This window comes from Strix uralensis, chromosome 4, assembly GCF_047716275.1.
Source record: "Strix uralensis isolate ZFMK-TIS-50842 chromosome 4, bStrUra1, whole genome shotgun sequence".
NCBI lineage: Eukaryota > Metazoa > Chordata > Aves > Strigiformes > Strigidae > Strix > Strix uralensis.
In genome coordinates this window covers 82,028,696-82,048,534 of record NC_133975.1, presented here as the reverse complement: position 1 = coordinate 82,048,534, position 19,839 = coordinate 82,028,696, and the positions used below count along the sequence as shown (strand labels likewise).

The 19,839-nt window shown below is 45.5% G+C and overlaps 1 protein-coding gene across 1 annotated transcript in view; it reads right to left on the bottom strand.

Annotated features, from left to right (window-relative positions):
• Positions 1-9,826: 9,826 nt before the first annotated feature.
• CDS1 (CDP-diacylglycerol synthase 1) overlaps positions 9,827-19,839 on the bottom strand; it is a 36,178-nt gene continuing 26,165 nt past the window's right edge. The window contains exons 9-13 of the mRNA XM_074867443.1: positions 19,369-19,437; positions 18,400-18,552; positions 15,801-15,920; positions 13,720-13,823; positions 9,827-12,529 (exon numbers count right to left, since the gene is read on the bottom strand). Of these exons, the coding sequence (XP_074723544.1) occupies positions 12,400-12,529; positions 13,720-13,823; positions 15,801-15,920; positions 18,400-18,552; positions 19,369-19,437 (576 nt within the window). The 3' untranslated portion in view covers positions 9,827-12,399. The remainder of the gene's footprint in view (positions 12,530-13,719; positions 13,824-15,800; positions 15,921-18,399; positions 18,553-19,368; positions 19,438-19,839) is intronic.

Genomic DNA, 19,839 nt, shown 5'->3' with positions numbered 1-19,839 from the left:
ATTATGGAAAACCAAACTAGGTGTGGTCTCCCCTTACTAGCCCTCACCTCCTGCTTCCACCCCTTGCCATGGCCACACCACTGTGGCTTGGTCTTCCCGGCCGGTCTTGCAGACGACCCTGGCTACAGTTGTGTGAAGACATGACATGGGCAGCAGAGAAAGGATATCACACACGTCTGGGCACCACAGAAAAGTGTAGCGCAGTGCACAATCTCCAGGACTTACAGCAGGGTTTGCGCTGCGGGCTGGTGTGTTGGGAGGACAGTGGGCAGTTATATGGGCAATTCCTGTCAGCACATCCCCTTTCACCCGTCTTTTTGCACCTCTGTGCTTAAGCAAGGCAGAAAATGTGTGGGCAACTCCAAAAATGTAAGGGGAAAAAATCTGGGTGAAACCTTGTTCTGTTTAGGTCTGCAGGGTCAAAAGGCAGCTACACAAGGAGCAGGATTTTCAAGGTCAATGTGCGTGGTACTGACAGCAAAAAATTGGCTGAGCGTCTTAGGGCTGGCAGTCGGTGGCTGCAGCACACGGTGTGCAGGAGAAGGGCACCAGGAAGAGAGTGCGGTAGTGATAGGAATGTCAGTCTAAGGATACCTGCTAATGCACAGATTGTCAGCGTCACCTCTTCTCAGATCATGGAAACAGATCATAATGCCAGAAAATGCTGACTAGCTTTTAGTGGATTACTCTGCGCTACTGAATTAGGGTTTCCAGAACACTGCCTGTTTTAATGGTGTACCTTGTTGTCTTGGGTTTTTCCTGAAGCCCACACCCAGAAAAAAATAAATGGTAGCAAGGGCATGCTGTTGCACACTAGTTCAATCTTAAGGTAATAAATCAGTAAGAAAATGTGGAGTAAAACAAAATCACAAGTTACTCAGGGCAAACTTCACATCAGGGCAGCATTGAGCATCAGCTAGAGTATCATCCCTGTGCTCTGCAATTCAGCTGCACGGTCAGCTAGCTGACTGTGTGCTCCTTGCTCCTGTTAGTGTTAATAGGAGACTGGCTGGGATGACAGATGCCATCTCCAGACTGTTACAGCGTCTCTATTTTTAAGCTGGTTATATGAGGGTTTTTTTTCCTAGCAGGACTATCATAATCTAAGATTGCCTCAGCTGAAGGGCTGTAGTTCTCCTCAGCTCTGAGAAGCAGGAGGCTGCAGCATTGTATCAGAAATAATGTGACCAGCAGAAGTAGGGAGGTGATAGTCCCCCTGTGCTCTGCACTGGTGAGGCCACACCTGGGTATTGTGTCCAGTTTTGGGCACCTCAATACGAGAGAGATCTCGAGGTGCTGGAGCGAGTGCAGAGGAGGGAAATGAAGGTGGGGAAGGGCCTGGAGAATAAATCCTGTGAGGAGAGATTGAGGGAGCTGGGACTGTTTAGTGTGAGGAGGAGAAGGCTGAGGGGAGACCTCATCACTCTCTACAGCTACCTGCAAGGACATTGTAGAGAGGTTGGTGCTGGTCTCTTCTCACAGGTGATTAGTGACAGAACAGGAGGGAATGGCTTTAAACTGCAACAGGGGAGGTTCAGACTGGACATTAGGGAAAAATTTTTCCCAGAAAGAGTGGTCAGACAGTGGAATAGGCTGCCCAGGGCGGGGGTGGAGTCACCATCCCTGGATGTGTTTAAGGGTCGTTTGGATGAGATGTTGGGGGATATGGTGTAGGGGAGAACTTTGTAGAGTCGGGCTGATGGTTGGACTCGATGATCCGAAGGGTCTTTTCCTACCTGAATGATTCAATGATTCTGTGATCTCTTTCAAGGCCACCCTTGGTGGTTCAGTGCCTGCCCTCAGCGTTTCCACATCCTCTGGCAAGGGAGAGCCCTGTGTGTGCCTGAAAGCCGCAGTGCTCTGAAGAGCTGGCTCACACCCGGCGTGTTCTCCCTGATGTTCCCTGATGTTCACCAGCTGCTTACTTTTTGGCTACTGAAACCTCAGGAGGCTTCGGTGCAAGAAATCAACTTTTCTGTGACCAGAACAACTTCACCTACTAGAAATGGGAATTTTGCCATACCCTGATGAGCACGCTGCTGGCCAGGCAGGGAGGTGCTCTCAGGGAGGTGTCTGCAGAGCCGGTCCTTCCAGCTGTGTCCATTTGCAGGGAGTCTGGAGGTGGATGCTGAAGGGAGGACGTGCAGGAGGAAGAGAAATGGGTGGTTGGAAGCATGGCAGGGTGTAGTATTACTGTTGTCAGTCATTGCAGAGGTACTAATTTGCGCCCTGTAAAATCGTGGGGGATATTAGTAGAAGGGCTTTGGTTCCTGAAATCTTCACATGTACATTATCAACCTCTGCATTTAATCCCTGTGAAGTCAAATGTGTCCTTTTCCTGAAGAGCTCAAGCATTTGATATTACAAACTTCATAAATATCCCTCTGCATGAACACAAGCAGTCGTTTGAGAAGCAGCCACTGAAGCCCTGGTGCAGGACCGACAAAGGCGTTGGTTTTACTGTACCTGGCAGGGCTCCCCCTCACAGCTCTGGCCCCCTTGCTGTGGCGTCTCTCACCAAAGCTGCTTTCACAGTCCAGGCTTACCATTTTTTTTTCCAAACCATGACTGCATTATTATTTTACTGAATTGGAAGTCTAGTCCTATCTAATCATAGAATCTCAGAATCATTTAGGTTGGAAAAGACCTTCAAGATTATTTGAGTCCAACCATAGACGTAACACTGCCAAGTCCGCCACTAAACCCATGTCCCCAAGCACCACACCCACACGTCTTTTAAATACCTCCTGGGATGGTGACTCAGCCACTCCCCTGGGCAGCCTGTGCCAATGCTTGACAACTCTTTCGGCAAAGGAATGTTTCCTAATATCCAATCTAAACCTCCCCTGGCGCAGCTTGAGGCCATTTCCTCTTGTCCTATCGCTTGTTACTTGGGCAAAGTGACTGACCCCCACCTCGCTACAGCCTCTTTCGGGCAGTTGTAGAGGGCGATGAGGTCTCCCCTCAGCCTCCTCTTCTCCAGACTAAACCCCCCCAGTTCCCTCAGCCGCTCCCCATCAGACCTGTGCTCCAGTCTCTGCACCAGCTTTGTTGCCCTTCTCTGGACACGCTCCAGCACCTCAATGTCTTTGTTGTAGTGAGGGGCCCAAAACTGAACCCAGTCGTCGAGGTGCGGCCTCACCAGTGCCGAGTACAAGGGTAAGATCCCTTCCCTGTCCCTGCTGGCTACACTATTGCTGATACAAGCCAGGATACCACTGGCCTTCTTGGACACCTGGGCCATATTCAGGTGGCTGTTGACCAACACCCCCAGGTCCCTCTCTGACTGGCAGCTCTCCAGCCACTCCTCCCCAAGCCTGTAGCACTGCTGGGGGTTGTTGTGACCCAAGTGCAGGAGCCTTGTTGAACCTCATGCAATTGGCCTTGGCCCATCGCTCCAGCCTGGCCAGACCCCTCTGCAGAGCCTCCCTACCTGTCAGCAGATCAACACTCCCACCCAACTTGGTGTTGTCTGCAAACTGACTGAGGGGGGACTCGATCCCCTCGTCCAGACCATTGATAAAGACATTAAACAGAACTGGCCCCAGTGCTGAGCCCTGGGGAACATCAGTTGTGACCAGCCTCCAACTGGATTTCACTCCATTCACCAGCGCTCTTTGGGCCCGGCCATCCAGTTAGTTTTTAAGCCAATGAAGAGTGCACCTGTCCAAGCCATGAGCAGCCAGTTTCGCCAGGAGAATGCTGTGGGAAATGGTGTCAAAGGCTTTACTAAAGTCCAGGTAAACAACATCCACAGCTTTTCCCTCATTCAACCACATCCCTTCTCAACTAGTATCTTCCTCTTTGTAACGACCTTTCACTAATTTCTCTTGTGTCCCCCCTTTCAAGCCATCCCTTCCCCAGACTGATTTTGTTGGGGTCATCCAGGCATCCCTCCTAGGCTGTGTGTTTAAACCCTTCCTCTGATCATTCTATTCTCTTGAAAAAATGCTTAGTCTGGTTGGTGTGTTTCTTGTAGTACCATGCTTCATAATGGACTGGCCACTCCTAAATGAGATGGGTAGAGTAAAAGGGTTATTTTGTGCATCCTGCACAGTCCTTCTGGTGTCTAGAAACCAGGCAGCCTGCTCCAGCTGCTGCAGCTGGAACAACAAAAACAAAACAAAAAGTAAAAACCAGTACCATGACGTGGCCTACCAACCACTTGTGATACCACTAGTCCTCAGAAAAAGGGCAGGAGAGGAACTTACATATCACTTACACCCTGCTTAAGCATATCTTCTTCTCCTTGCTGCACTGTCCCCAGTGATTTTGCATCGTGCCCAGGTGCTGGCCGCCTCCACTGTGCTTGTGTCACTTGTGGATGCAGTGACATCACGTTTCGCCGCCCTGCCGTGAGCAAGCCCAGTCTCTGCCCGCCGCTGGGAAAAGCTCCCGGCCACAGGGCTTTTCTTCCCGTAAAGCCTCCTGCCTTTCCAGGCCCGACCAAGAGCTGCAAGCCCAGCAGCAGTGCCCGGGCTGGGGTTCCAGGGCGGGATGCGGCCGACAGCGGGGGATGTCTAGTGGCACGCTTGTCCTGCTGGCAGGAGTGTGCCCAGCCCAGTCATGATTTTAGTTCCTGCCGCTCTGCATAGATACGTGGTGAAATGCTTGTGAAAAACTCAAGTCTGTTTCTTTGGCCTGCGTGGTCTGCTTTGTTTGAAAGAGGGAAAAACCAAGTTCAGTGGGAGTGATGGCCACGTATCGCAGAGGGACCGCTGTCCGCAAACCTGTGCGGTTGGGTCCACAAAGGGAGGCTGTTTGCAGGTGACACACACTTGTTATTTAGCCTGACCCTGTTAGGGATGTTTGAGTCTTACGAACTGAGCCTAAAAAGGGAGACCAACAGTTAGACAGGCAAAGGGAGGTTAGTGGAAAAAAGGGCTGTTCTCCATCTGACCAGAGGTTCACCTGAGTGTCCTGTGTCCAACATTGACCATAGCAACAAAAGCATAAGGCCAGAGCAGGTATTTAGGATACTCCAAGTACTCTTCTGGCTTCCTGTAGTTTTTCAGCTCATCCTAGGCCACATACCAGTGTTATCTATTTAACAAACCTCAGTGTTGTCCAGACTTGCCTCAAACCCATGTAAATATTACGCATCCAGGAGATCCTTTGGCAGGAAGTCCTGCAGGTTTGCTGTCAGTTGGCTGAGAAGGAGAGCCCTGAGAGACTCTCCGCCTGGCCACACGAGACCCCAATTCACGTGTGCTCAGCCCAAGCCAGCTGCTTTCACGTGTCCTCTGTGCCACTCAGGGGCCTCCCTGCATTGCGGGGCTCAGTCTCTCCTCCCCACCACAGCGTGTTGCCGTGTACAGAAGGTACAAGAGGATGGGGTCTGCTCACTGGTTACCTTGTGTTGCCACCCATGCACCAAGGGAACTCGGTGTTCAGGGTTTCACCCCAGTCCTGGCAAGGACTTGCTCTGGAATGGCAGCTTCTCCCTCCATCTTCTGCTTATGTGTCTCTTAGAGTGGGTCTCCCTGGCTATGTTCAACATAAACACATTTTTCTCCTCCAGTATGTGAAAACTGAGTTAATTGGCCTACAAGCAACCCGGGTGCAATGGTTCCCGAAAAAAAAAAAAGTTGCTTATGCACTTTGACTAGAAGCCAGGTCCAGCCAGGTTTAGAGCCTGGTCACTTACCCAGGCGGGCGCTTAGAAAGACACGTACCGAGGAAAACCCTGATTTCTCCTGTGACCCAGCACAGGTGTCCAGCTCACGACCAGACCCACGCTGAAACAAGGCTTCTGCGAGACAGACGGTGAGAGGGATCTGCGCCTGCCAGGCCTTATATTCTGGGGCAGGTTTCTCAGAACCAGGCAGCAGGTGGGATGCTGTCTGCTGGGCTCAGGAGGGTTGCAATGTGGTAGATGAGATACCTCAAAGCATCACTACTGCCAGTTGGAAAGTTGGACTGAAGGACGCTGTGCAAAGAAAAGGTTGTGCACAATTGGGGACAATTAGATTAAATGCAGACATGTTGGTTTTCAAATGGATTTTCTTCTTCAAAACACGTATAAGTCATCTGTCCAGAGGCTTGCCTGCATCTTAGTTGCTGCAGGAAGAAAGGATCTGGCTTTTAGTTTTACAGAGCTTCCATCTGAATTTGAAGTCAGAAACTTGTTTCGCTGCAGCTGCACATGGCACAGCAGGGAGTCTGGCAGAGCTTGCTTCTCACTGTCTCCGGATAGCCTACATTTGGCGGCTATGATAGTTTGCCACACCAGAAACAAGGTCAAAGTACACAAAGCTACACACGCCCTTCAAGTACATACAAACTCCAGTGAATAGCCCCAGTTAGGTAGTTAATATAAGCCACTACTGGGCAATTAGAGCTCTTGCTCTATTTTCTTTAGAGGTGTGCACAATTCCTGCCGGATAGTACAAGTATTCATTCTCCTGTGGTCAAAGAGCAGGGTCCTAACAGCAGAAGAGAAAACCTCTCCTCTTGCTCTGAAGCTGCGTGTGGGATTAGCTCAGAACTGGAGTCTCTGCGGAGTCGGGGGCAGCGGGCCTGGTCCCTTCGCCCGGGAGCAGCAAGGAGGAAGGAAACTGCTGCTCTTGCACCTCGACTTGGGCAAGTGCAAGTGAACTGGTGGCAATTAAATGGGGCTGAAGCTTTATACCTTGACTTCCCTATGAGAATATGTTGCCTTCTCATACTTGCTTGCAAAGGATGTATCTGTGGTAACGAACCCTAATAATACCAGTCTTTATCACCTGTTCCTTTAGAGATCAAAACGTGTCCCTGTAATGTGCAGAACAAACATCAGTATTGGGAAGTCAGGTGCAATATCTATGCAGTGAACAAATCACAGTGTCTGTGGCATTCAGCGGCACGTTAACAGTGGACTTGACGGTGTTTGGGTAATGGTTGGACTCAATGAGCCCAAGAGTCTTTTCCAACCTAAATGATTCTATGATTCTATGTTTACGGGTGACACATTCCCACCTGTTTCTGGAATCCTGTCAGATACAGGACTTACGTCTAAGTTTATGCAATTTTGAAATTGCTAAACCATGGAATTGAATATCCATTTTATAATTGAGAAACTGTTTGCAAGAGAAAGAGCAATTGTACGTTAGCTATGTGCGGGTTCTAGTACAAGCTGGACAAAGGGACTTTGCGCAATGGGGCTTAAATGTTATGTAGGACAACTGAAGTCAGTGTTCAAAAAAAAATAAAAGTCACTAATTCCCTCTGCTGCAACTGCACAAGCAAGGATTACTTTGGCTGTCAGGCCAGTCCACTGCTATGCTAGTATCCCTGAAAGCAGCTCCTTCCAACTGCCTCAGCAAGCATGAAAGGGTTTTGTCTGCTGAAGGTAAAAATTTCCTGTTTCTGTGCAAATAATAGTTCAAAACATTATCTGTCTAACGGGAGAAAACTCACCACTAATTTTTCCCTTCCTTTCCTCAGAAGAGCATCAGGAAGCAGATGCAGGCCACGGGAAATTTAACAAGGGAAATAAAGAGGACCTGGGGAACTACAAGCTGTTCAGTCTCACCTCTGTGCCTGGCCAGATCATGGAGCAGATCCTCCTGGGAACTCTCCTGGGGCACATGGAAAATAAGGAGGTGATTGGTGACAGCCAACATGGCTTCATGATGGGAAAATCATGCCTGATGAATTTGTTGGCCTTCTATGATGGAGTTACAGTGCTGGTGGATAAGGGAAGAGTAACTGACATCATCTACCTGGACTTGTGCAAAGCATTTGACACTGTCCCACACAGCATCCTTGTCTCTAAATAGGAGAGACATGGATCCAATGGATGGACCACTCAGTGGATAAGGAATTGGCTGGATGGTCACACTCAAAGAGTTGCGGCCAACAGCTCAATGTCCAAGTGGAAAGCAGTGACAAGTGGCATCCTCAGGGGTCAGGGTTGGGACCGGTGCTGTTTAACATTTGTGTGGGGGACATGGACAGTGGGATTGAGGCACCTTCAGCAAGTTCACTGACGGCACCAAGCTGTGCGGTGTGGGGACACGCTGGAGGGAAGGGATGTGCCATCCAGAGGGACCTGGACAGGCTGGAGAGGTGGGACTGTGCAAACCTCATGGAGTTCAACAAGGCCAAGTGCAAGGTCCTGCCCATGGGTTGGGGCAATCCCAAGCACAAATCCAGGCTGGGCGAGGAGTGGATTGAGAGCAGCCCCAAGGAGAAGGACTTGGGGGTGTTGTGTTGGTGGATGGAAAACTGACTGTGAGCCAGCAATGTGCGCTGGCAGCCCAGAAAGCCACCCGTGTGCTGGGCTGCATCAAGAGAAGTGTGACCAGCAGGTTGAGGGATGGGATTCTCCACCTCTACTCTGCTCTTGTGAGATCCCCCTGCAGTGCTGGGTCCAGCCCTGGGGGCACCAACATGAGGACACAGACCTGCTCGAGCGGGGCCAGAGGAGGCCACGAAGATGCTCGGGGGGGCTGGAGCGTCTCCCCTGTGAGGACAGGCTGAGAGAGTTGGGGGGGTTCAGCTGGAGAAGAGAAGGCTCCAGGGAGACGTTAAAGCGGCCTTCCAGTACTGAAAGGGGCTACAGGAAAGATGAGGAGGGACTCTTGAACAGGGGGTGTAGAGATAGGATGAGGGCAAACTGAAAGAGGGCAGATTTAGATGAGATCCAAGGAAGAAATTCTTCCCTGTGAGGGTGGTGAGGCCCTAGCACAGGTTGCCCAGAGAAGCTGTCGCTGCCCCCTCCCTGGAAGGGTTCAAGGCCAGGTTGGACGGGGCTTTGGGCAACCTGGGCTAGTGGAAGGTGTCCCTGCCCATGGCAGGGGGATTGGAACTAGATGGTCTTTAAGGTCCCTTCCAACCCAAACCATCCTGTGATGCTATGGTTCTATGAAAGCTCCCTCTGTGCTTCTACCATAGTTTTCTAAAGCCCAAGGAGGTGCACAATGCAGACATGGTTTGCTGAGGGTGAGTGTTTAACAGATGTTACAGTCATTTTTATAATTTAGAAACAAGATGCATTTGTTACCCAGCTTGTCTGAGGCTGCAGGAGGTGGAGGGCCTAGGATCCAAGAGTGAAAAGGGAAGGGAGAGGAGAGCAGGGGAGAGACTGCCGCCTCGCCATCGCCACGCACGGTGAATGCTGGCAGACCTGTGCCAGCAGCACCAGGAGTAACAAACGGGAAGCAGGCTTCCAAAACAAGAAAATTTCACAACGCCTGACACCAAGAAAACTGCAAGGTTACTCGTGTTTCCAGAGGCAGAAGGCAGCAGGGCGGGAAGAGGAGTCACCAAGTCCGCCCTGAGCGGGAGCTTTAGCTTTGGTCTTGGAGCAGCCGCTCCCTCCCCTCTCTGCAATTTCTTTGCAGAGACCTGGAGGGGAAGCAAGAGGGACCAGTGGTTGCCCTTGCGACCTCTCTTACGGGGAGAACCGAGAGAGGCAGGATCAGGCCTCCAATGTGCTGCAGAGGTCGCAGGCAGCAGGATTTCTTCCCACAGAGAGGGAAGGGACTGCAGAGGGCAACAAAAGCGTGGCTTTCCCATCCTGTCAGCTCCAGGTAGCTGCAGGAGCCATGCTGCATCGCATGCTGTGCGCCGTCTGCGCGGGGGGGAGAGCACGCGATGCTGAAGGGAGCACTTTTGGGAAAAGACAACAAGTTTGCACGTCTTTGGAGGTGAAGCACATTGTACAAGTTGCTTGCGGCAACAGTCAAGGACAACCTGAAAGCTTGAGGGGTGAAAGGTAGGAAATTAATAGCAGGCTTTGTTATTAAGAACACAACTTTAAAGAATAATATAAAGGAATATAAATTCTTGTTAAGACATATCCACCCACTGCACATACTATAGGAAATACAAGACAGGAGGATTTCTGTCGCAGTTTTATTTTCATTTTTTTTTCAATGAAAGATTGAAACAGTCAAACTAAACCAGACATTATACGCTCATACCATTTACAATATTTACATAATATACATTTCTTTTTTGCTCAACGGGTAATTATAGCAACTTGGAACAAAAGTGCAAGTGAGAAGAATCACTGGTGTAAAAAGTTAAACTTTCCTGTTGATCATGTTGCAATGCTTGGAACTAAGAGAAGCAACAAGAGGGGTAAATACACTTCACAGTAAGCAAGCATAGTTGTCACTGTGAAGTGACAGGTCCTGCCGGGCTTTATTTACACCAAGCCTAAGCCAGCAGGAAGCTATTACTCTACCCAGAAAATTGATGAGTTCACAAGTGATCCCTTCTTGTGTTAACATTGAAGAGCAGAATCGCAGTGTTGAACTTTCTATTGTGCAAATTCATTTCAAATGCTCTGTTGTATTAAATGCTAAAATATATTTTAACTTCCTTATTATACATGCTATAAAATTACACTAAAAAGTTCAAGTTTCTGAAGTAACAATTACCTTTATATATATATTCTATGTATAATTTTTAATTATTTTTTTTTTAAATACCCAGAATAAAGATATACCAGCTCCAGTATGGCTGTGTTTTTTCATAAGCATCTACCAAAGTCTGTGCATAACCAAAGCCTCATCTAAAAGTTAGTTTTCTGGGTATGCTACTTTGGTCACCCTCTCCTTTTCCCTTCTTTTTAAAGCACCTTTCCACGTGTCCCACTGTGTGGCTGTGGTACCTTTGAACCTCAGGCTTCTGGTGGAAGGGCTGAAATTCAGTCCCCTCCAAGTCACACAGGCACTGAGGGGCAAGCAGCTGGCGACATTTTTCACCTGGTGGAGTGTTCCTTCAATACAGTACTGCGATCTCCAGGTCAGACATCATTTCATTCTGTCAAATAGCCAACATCAACAGGAATTACTTTAGACCTGGATCTAATTTCCTAGCTGTGTACAGGGGTGCTTTTCGATACGCAAGGGGTATACGAGCTACCCTGGCTCAAGTGCAAGACAGGGTGCACGGTGGTCTCAGCTGCACAGCGCGCAACAAAGAGCAGTCTGAATTTTACAGATGCAGCTTATCACCCACCCTAGTGATTTTCTCCATGGTTTTATCCTCAAGTAGCACCAACCATTTCAAACATTCACTTTTAATATATATACACATATACCTTTTACTATTTTATATATATATACACACACAGAGATGTGGCATTGGTATGTTCACTGCAGGAGAAACTTATTTACAATTCGTTGGAAAAATTAAATTGTATCAAGTTACAGTATACCAAAAGAAAACTGGCATTTGTGCTTTGTGTTTGTACAGGAATAATTTTTGTCATTTCAAAAAAAAAAAATTAAATATTTTTATTTGCGTCAAGACAGGTCACATGGTGAAAAAAGTTAGAAAACAGCTAGGATCGAGAATTACAGAGCATCAGCTTTCCTCCTATGCCCCAATAAGTCTACAGAATAGCTGTTTTCTATAAAAATTCTCCATTCAAACACCTATGTGGTTACCCAAGCTTGCTTGAGGATCTTCTTAATAAATACTAACACACAGCAGAAGAACCATGGATCCTGTCTTGCACTGTGCACACTCATGAGACAAAAGTTTCTGCCTTCACTGAGTAACACATTAATAATACAACAGTGAAACTTCACTTTTTACTCAGGACCTCAAAGTGCTTTTAAAAAGAAGGAAATACCCCCATTCTATGCAGTAATTAGAGGCACAAGGAATAAGGCTTGAATTACTGTCTTGAGACACTGACCAGGCCATGGAAACCAAGGGCTTAAACTCCAGATTCTCCCCAGTCTGTTCACTGGGTTGGAGAATCCCATTTTCTCACATAGTCTCTACTCTGGGATGTAGACGCTGGTTTATAATCCATAACATTAACCAAAAAAATAGCAGCTCCACAGCCCAAACAGCCCAGCTATATTTCAGTAAAGGTACTTTTCTCTTGAAAGCATGAAATAGTTTCATAAGAAAGCTGTTTAATTAAAAATAGAGCCAAGTTTAACCTTCATAGTGGGTTAGTAAATACAGGTAGTCTGATACAGCAGGCTGTAAGTACCTCTTTGAGTGGCCTAACAAGTATTTTCTGGCCAGCTGTAATTTCAGCACATAAAAGTGACCGCCTGCCTCATCTGTTTACGCTTCAGTAACCACTGGAGACCAAAAAAGTATTGCTAAAATATACAATATTAAATAACTCATTAAAAACTAACAGTGAATTTTTTTTTTTTTTTTTTTTTTAATACAAAGCCTGTCAGGCTGGGTGCTGAAGGAAGACTGCTGCCATCCACTTCAGGAAATAAAATATACAGCACGTGTACTGTCACTTTGCAAGTATTTTCATTATTTTAGGAGCAAGAGCTCTTCTGTGTCCTCATAGGGAGTCACAGCATTCACATCTATTTCAGGAAACATTCACCTCTTCCTTTAGCTATTATCTATGTGCACATTTGCAATGCTTTTCCACAGGCTTCTTGTAAATGGAGGTTTCTTCTAGTCCTCTGTTTTGACAAACTACCCTCTCAGAGATGGCTGCAGGATCCCTTTTTCGACGAGGTGAGATTTCAGGGTTTTATACACACTTAGTTGTTGCTCAGGCTGAAGTATCAACAGCTGTTTCAGTAATTTGCTGGGATTTGGACCCCTGTCAATGAAAAAATAATTTTTTTTTTTTTTTTGTGAGAAGCAGCTGTAAAAAAAACTTTTCAACAGATTTCCATTTTCCTCTTGCTTCACAAACAATGCCTTCCCTTTTCTGGGGACACCGAGTTATGGGTTTTTCCCAGTCTATCTCCTCAGGATGCATGGGCGAGCATTACGGGCAAAGCATATTCCTTAGCTCAATCTGAACAGAAACTAAAAAGCATTTCTTGATTTGCTGTCAAATGGGGATATTAAGGCTTATGACAAATAAGATTCACCGATTCATCCCTAATCACTGTAATCAATATTTGTCACCAACAGATCCTTTTTAGTTTAGTATCTGTTGTCAGATAAACTGCGTACTATTGAACTAAATGGAAAGTTGGCCAAGTCAGTAAAGAAAAAGCGCAAATTAAACCAAGCTTTTCTAAATAACAGCCTCATTTTTAGCTAGTCACTTATTTACGGTCTACTTCTAAGATGGACTGAATACGAGGCAAAGAATCTGTTGCTGATTAGGTATCTAATAAGTATTTAGCCATACGCATTTATAAAACTAAGGGCATGTATCAGTTTGTACACCTACAGCCTCTTGATCCCCCCCTCCCCAGGAACTAAAATGACTGTAGGAGAATTGTCATTCATGTGATTCCTTCCTGAAAGCTGGTGTGGTTCAGGGAAGACAAGCAGTATTTTTAAGAAGTTGTCTCCTCTCTCTAACCACAGTGTTTTCATCTTAAACAGAAAATCCCAAGTCAAGTGACTGAGAAATACTGAGACTTACAGGAAGAACCACAGTCGTGCAACCTACAGGCTCTTCAGGAACCACAGGGGGAAAGATGATGCAGCAGCAACCCAACTGTCCCAAACCCCATCCCTGTACCTGCCTGCAATCAGTAAATTCTAGTAAAACTTCTAAGAGACTGCTCCACAAAACCTTCTGGTATTTAGGCTACACAGGTTACCTTTAACAGCAGTCACAGAAACATTAAGGCATAGCTTGAACCTGACACAAATCCTGGGCAGTGACATATGTTTTCTTAATAGTTCTGTATTGGAAATCACTGCATCAATCAGAGTTAGAAACCTGCAATCTCTGCTGTGCTAACAGTGCTAAGCATAACTCATATGAAGTAACTGTGTTACAGCTCCTAGGCAAGCTTAAGTGGTTATATTGTAAAAAGCCCATACCTTATGAAACTGGTGATATAGACATGAACAAATGTGGCCATCAGGTACTGACAATCAAAGCGATCCATTATCCCACCATGCCCAGGGATGGTGTCTGCGAAATCCTTTTGGGTATGAAGGACAGTGGGGGAAAAAACAAAAAAAACAACAAAAAAAATCATCATGGTCAGTGATTCCAGTGAAACACACCACAATGTGCTTGATGGCAGCACATTAAGGCTGCAATTAAGCTACAGTTTCATTGCACTGAGCCCAAAGTTAGCAAGAGCCTCCTTTGCTAAAGGAGTTTTTAACTGCAAAGGTGAGTCAAGGGGTGAGAAGAAAGAGAAGAGATGAAGCAACTTGTCCACAGTATCACACAAGAGGACAGCAGTAGGTCAGGTGCAGGTTTGCCAGTACTGAGCACACTTGCATGCCTATACATCCTTGATTTTGTAGCAAGCCTCTTAAACTAATGGCTGTAGTTTCTTGCCTCTGCAGAATCTAATTCTCCTCTTTAATACTTTTATTGCTTTATCTGAAGCTGAAGCACTTGTTACCAGGGAATATATATTTGCTACAAGAGAAGCAGTAACCCAAGGACTCTGTCCACTAACACCGGCTTTGCAAGTCGCACTGCCCATTCACCTGCCACTTTTATCACTGGGATCTTGGTAACCATAGTTAAAAACCATAATGTGTGCATACAATATAAATATATTTAACACAATAAAAAAAAAAAAAGTAGTGAAAAAATTATCACTACTTAAAAAATTCCTGATGCAAACAAAGCTTGATACACCATCTTTGTGTTACCCGATCTTCCCTGTAGAACAGCTTTATCAGTCAAACTACCCTCATCTCTCCTTTTTGTCATCCACGCTCAGTCGTGTAATCGCTGGGTGAAAGCCCTGGCCCTTAGTCATGCGACTAGCAAGTTAAACCAGTCCTGTTGTGGTGCCACTCCAGCTGCCCTCCAGTGCTGGGCAGGAGCAGAGCGTCCCACCCTACCTACGCACTGCCTTCAGTAACAACTCCACAATATCCCTGTCTTCCCAACAGCCCTTCAGTCACCACCTTGGGGCCCAGAAGTATTAAAAGAAAAAATACCTACTGTTTAATGTTCTACTTTCAGAATAAGCGCCGCTTTCCAGAAGCATATTTTCCCCTCACAAAAGCCCTTCTTCATACAGTCTTTTGCTACCTGGATGTGCAGGTACAACAGCACAGGAGGCTGTGACGAGCAAAGCGCCGGACAAGCTGCTCGGGCCGGCAAAGAAGAAGGAGGAGGAGGAAGAGGGGTAAGTACAAGGATGTGTATGGGAGCTCAGCACAGAGAGAGAGGTTTGTATGCTTCTGTGCAAAGCACATGCCAAAACTGGTGGACACAGGGAACAAGAACAAGCAACAGGATAAGAATTACAGCAGTCCTACCAAGACATCAAGAAGGTCGGGAGAAAATGTGGGGCTTGCCCTCTTTCCACGCTCCTGCTGTCACTTAATACCAGCCAGGGACAACACTGCCACAAGCGACAGTGCACACCTTGCAACAAATGGCGGTTAGCACGTCACATCATTCGCCAAGGACGCTCTCGTTACAAGGCAGCACTGTACTGGCACAGGCAGCCAGACACCTCCTGCTTTGGCAAACCTGACACTCGGCACCTGCGCGTGACACAAACGCTCCTGGTAAAACACAGCCAGCCACGATCTGAAGGGCAAACCACTGTCGGGGCTTCTCAGGCACCCGCAGATTGCCTTTCACATCAAGTATATCATCTCCCAACCTGCTGGTCTAAACCACTTCTGCAACATGACTTGGAAGAGTAATTATCAACCAAAATATGGAATCAAATTACCCTTAGATTTCCAACACTACAGTCACATGTTGATTACACAAAGTTTTAAGAATAACACATACATATATCTGATAAAACCAACTACTGCTGCTGAGGCTAAAAAAACAGCTTAAACACCATCACACCTTAGTAGAAACACTAGGTACTACAATGAGCGATTTAAAAAAAAAACCCAAACCCACCAGTTTATCTAATTCAAAGAGAAAACCAAAACAAAATTGGATTACAGGAGTCATGACACACCTTGATTTTGAAAGCTCTTTTAAATCCACTGGCGAAGAATCCTCCAAATGGCCCAATTAATGAGGCAAATGTTGACAGTGCAATGCTGTGCATCTGAAATGGGTACATATTCACAGTTTCCTACAAGAAAAATAATTAGCACTGTATTTCAATATGTTTGACTGTAGGCGTTTTAAGCTTAAATATTTTAAAATGGGGCTGTTACAGAGCAAATTTCCACAAAACTCCAGTTTTCCTGACACAAAGTAATACAGTAAAGAAAGGAAAAGTAGAAAGCTGCTGAAAGGTCTGGTCATGTGAACAGGATGAAGCATCAGGGTTGCTAGAGCAGTTAACTTTAACAAATGATGTGGTTTTCAGCAAATCCCTTAGCTGATCATAAAGAATATAACTACTAATTCCATAATGTATGATGGGACTCTAGTCTTTTCCTGGCTCTGCTTCTCCAGCTCCATTTTCTGTAAACAAAGGAGCTTTCCACAAATCCTATTGTTCTAGTTAAGTGGCCCAATGCTCTCCACAAACTTGTCACCTTCACACAACTCACTGTCACTCCCACAAGACAGATATGAATTTTGCACTAGTCTGCCATACTGTCACCTTTGTGTACACACAGCAATAATGGGAGATAGAAGGTTTATCCCCATTAATACTTTTTGGGTTGTATTTGAACAGATATTCTTCCCCTTGACCTGCTCACAGACTTGACATTTGTTTTGATCTGTTCAAGTTCTTACAGATAAGAGAGACTTCATTTGCAACAGGTACCTGTTTTCCTTCCTGACACAGATTAGAAAAAAAAGGGGGGTTTTGGTTCGTTGGAGTGTTTTGGGGTTGTTTTTGGGTTTTTTTAATTGTGTTTTTTTGCTTTGTTTAGGTTCTCTGGTTTTGGGGGTTTATTTTATAACTTAGTTTTGAGCACTTTCAAGTCAGTGGTACAAGCTCCAGCCTTTGAGGGAACGCCATGCTGACCTCATCCCTGAGAGTAGAGCACTCCTCACCTGGCAAGTCTTGATAAACACCATCTGTAGCTGAAAAATCCTGTACCTTGTGTTTCTGAGTTGCATCACAGCTGACCAACACCAATTAACTTCCCGACTACTTTGTGCAGTTATCTTAAGACATCTTTCTTTTAGGCTAAACTATTCAGTTGGTCAAACAGAAAAGTTTATGAGTTGGAATTCTTAAGTCAATTTTGTTGGGAAAACACAAGGCTGCGCATGTTTTGACACCAAGCAGTGTCTTCCACATGCAACAGCTGGTCATATTGCCAAGAGAGTACATCAGGAATTGCGTAACAGAGGGAGAACCAAAAACAAGCTGTTGCCCAAACAAGTAGATTCAATTTGACTTTCCACAAAGAGTGCTAAAACTAATTGTCTCCTGAAAAGGCTTGTTAGAGCCTGGCAGAAGTACTCCAGAAGTGCATGTGGAACTACCATCTCTTTTTAGGGTTAACCAATAGCTCTCTCTTAGACTGGCACAGAACCAGGTGTTCCCATCTTCTTGACCTTTACCAAAATACACAATATAGCTGGACACAGTAAGATTTCTCTCTGCTCAGTCCACATTATGTTTTTGTGCAGAAAAATCCTTATTAAATTTGCAGTCAACCCCACAGACCCTGAAGCAACAGCACTTTAATTTGGTATGAAAATATCAGAGCTCCTTCTAGATGTAAACTTGCTTTTCTAAGTATCAACTGGAGCCATTACTTTTAGTCTTAGGTTTGGTTGCTACAGTTTCCAGTTTGTGTTTTCTTCTAGTAACCACATTAACTTTTCTCCTTCAGTGTTACACCCAAGTAGCCACAGGTAAAGACCACTGCTTTCGCTAGTGCTCTGCACTGCCTTCAGCCCAGTCACCTCCTCTTTGCCCTAAAGGAAAGATAACAACAGACTGCTTCGTTTCTATTCAATATTCTCTTCCTTTTGGAATGCCTCTGGAGCCCTTTGGAAGCACTGCTTTGTACAGTAGGATAATTGACAACCTATTTCCTGACAGGTAAAGATACAACAGCTCTCTCAAAAGAATTTGCAGGCTGGGTGTGAGGAAAGGGGTTGGTGACTACATCACATGGAACTATTCCTGTTACTCCTTTTTCACTCAGCACGGAAGGAATGGTACTAAGACACAAGATGCTATGTGGTGAAGAAAGTACAAGTCCAACCCTAACAGCAGTTACACACTAGCTGAAAACAGATGGAAAGGAGTTCTACGAGATTACTTAAGCTTGCCACTAATTCAGGCCATAACAAGCCTTTGTCCCCTTTCCACAAAAATTTAAAGGTTGCTCTTCAAAACCAAGTTTGTCTGCAAAATGCTTTAGTGACCTTTAGTGACATTCATTTGCAGCACAAAGAGAATTACAGGCTACAAGAACACAGGCAGGTTTCCTCTGGTGACTCCAGCAACGCATTTCAATTCTGCTTGGGTGGCCACCTCCCCCATCTGAGCAACGGAGAGGCTCATGGTATCAATCAGTTCTTACCCTTCAAGCCTTACCAGCATTCAGACACCTTTCTGAAAAGGTTTAGAAAACCATTCAAGCTGGGAAGTACGATTTCAGTTTTAACCAAAGCCTTGGTTTCTCCCTTACCCATCCCAACACAGTCTGAAGCAATGGTGGCACAGAGTACTTCTTCATCTGAAAGAGCTCTGAAGGTTCACACTCTGTCACAAATCTGTTGGTTTCACTGTTATATTCCACAGGGCAGACAAAGTACTGATGTTGAGCCAAAAAATAGGAAAACTGAAAAGCAAAAACAAGGACTCCTGAAATAGGCATTTGTTGTTACAGTCAAAAATCATACTGCAATGGATGGTTTTGTCATCGCAAGCTGAGGATAACGAAAATCTTTTTAATAACAAAGAGACCCTGAATAGAGTAAAATTAGCCTGTTTAAGTTGGAGAATGCCTCAACAAGGCAGACAGATGTGGACGTTCACTGCACTTAGTGATGATTTCCCAACTTGTTTTCCTTTTCATCTCTCTCAGATTCATATCTACTGGACGTTTCTGCATTATAAAATCCCAAAATGTTAGCCACTCATCATTTCTCTGCAGTTCACTTCTCCATTAAAACTTGAACTATTGCTTCTACCAAGTTTGGCTGTTATGAGTTCTGCTGATCTCGGTGATAAATTACTTATTAGAACAGTTAGTGTATGGTGTTGTTACCTTCTATGCACATCGTCAGTTCAAACTACTTCCCAGGAGAAATGTCATCATGAAGTACGTAATACAAAAGTACTACTTTACAAAGCATACATAATGCTATCGATAAACTTCAGTTTCAAAATAGGGATGCAACTAACAGATAAGCCAATTCCAGATGTAGTAACAGTAATGGCAAAAATAGTCAATATAACCTATTCAGGAGAAGTGCAAGCCTTGCCCAGCCTTTCCAGCTGGTTATGAATCGTCAGAATTCTCTAGCCAAAAAGAACACCTAACTCTTAGGCTTTCAGCAGTTTGAGATGACCAAATTTGTGAGTAATTTTACTTCAAGTAAAACCAGGACATGGAAGACTGAACCTATATAAGGAAAGTCTGGCGGTTACTTACAATAAATCCAAATACAACTGTGGAAAAGAAGCCTCCAATGAACCCTTCCCAGGTCTTCTTGGGAGACAGCTAGGCACCAAAGAGATTCCGTTAGCCTCATCAGTTGCATCATTGAGCCCTTTTTAACTCTATTTCTGGATCTTGTTTGTGAAAATTAAGCTCCTACTTGATTTTTCAAAGGTTATGTGTGAAATACTGAATGTCAGCAGCTGAACTTGATATCTAGAAGACTGTTGCTAGGGCCTGTCCCAGGCAAGGAGGGGAAGTGCCTGGGTGTTATGACAACCACTGCTAGAGACACTCCTGGGGAGACTCTGCCAGTCTGTATGTAAGAAGGTAAACTAATACAGCAAATAACTGCAGGGCTAGAGAGACCAACATAGCAAGCTATTTTCTTCATCAACTTCTATCACATTTTTCAATTTAGGAGCAGTTTAATATCAGAACCAACTGAATAACCAAAAGTTAACA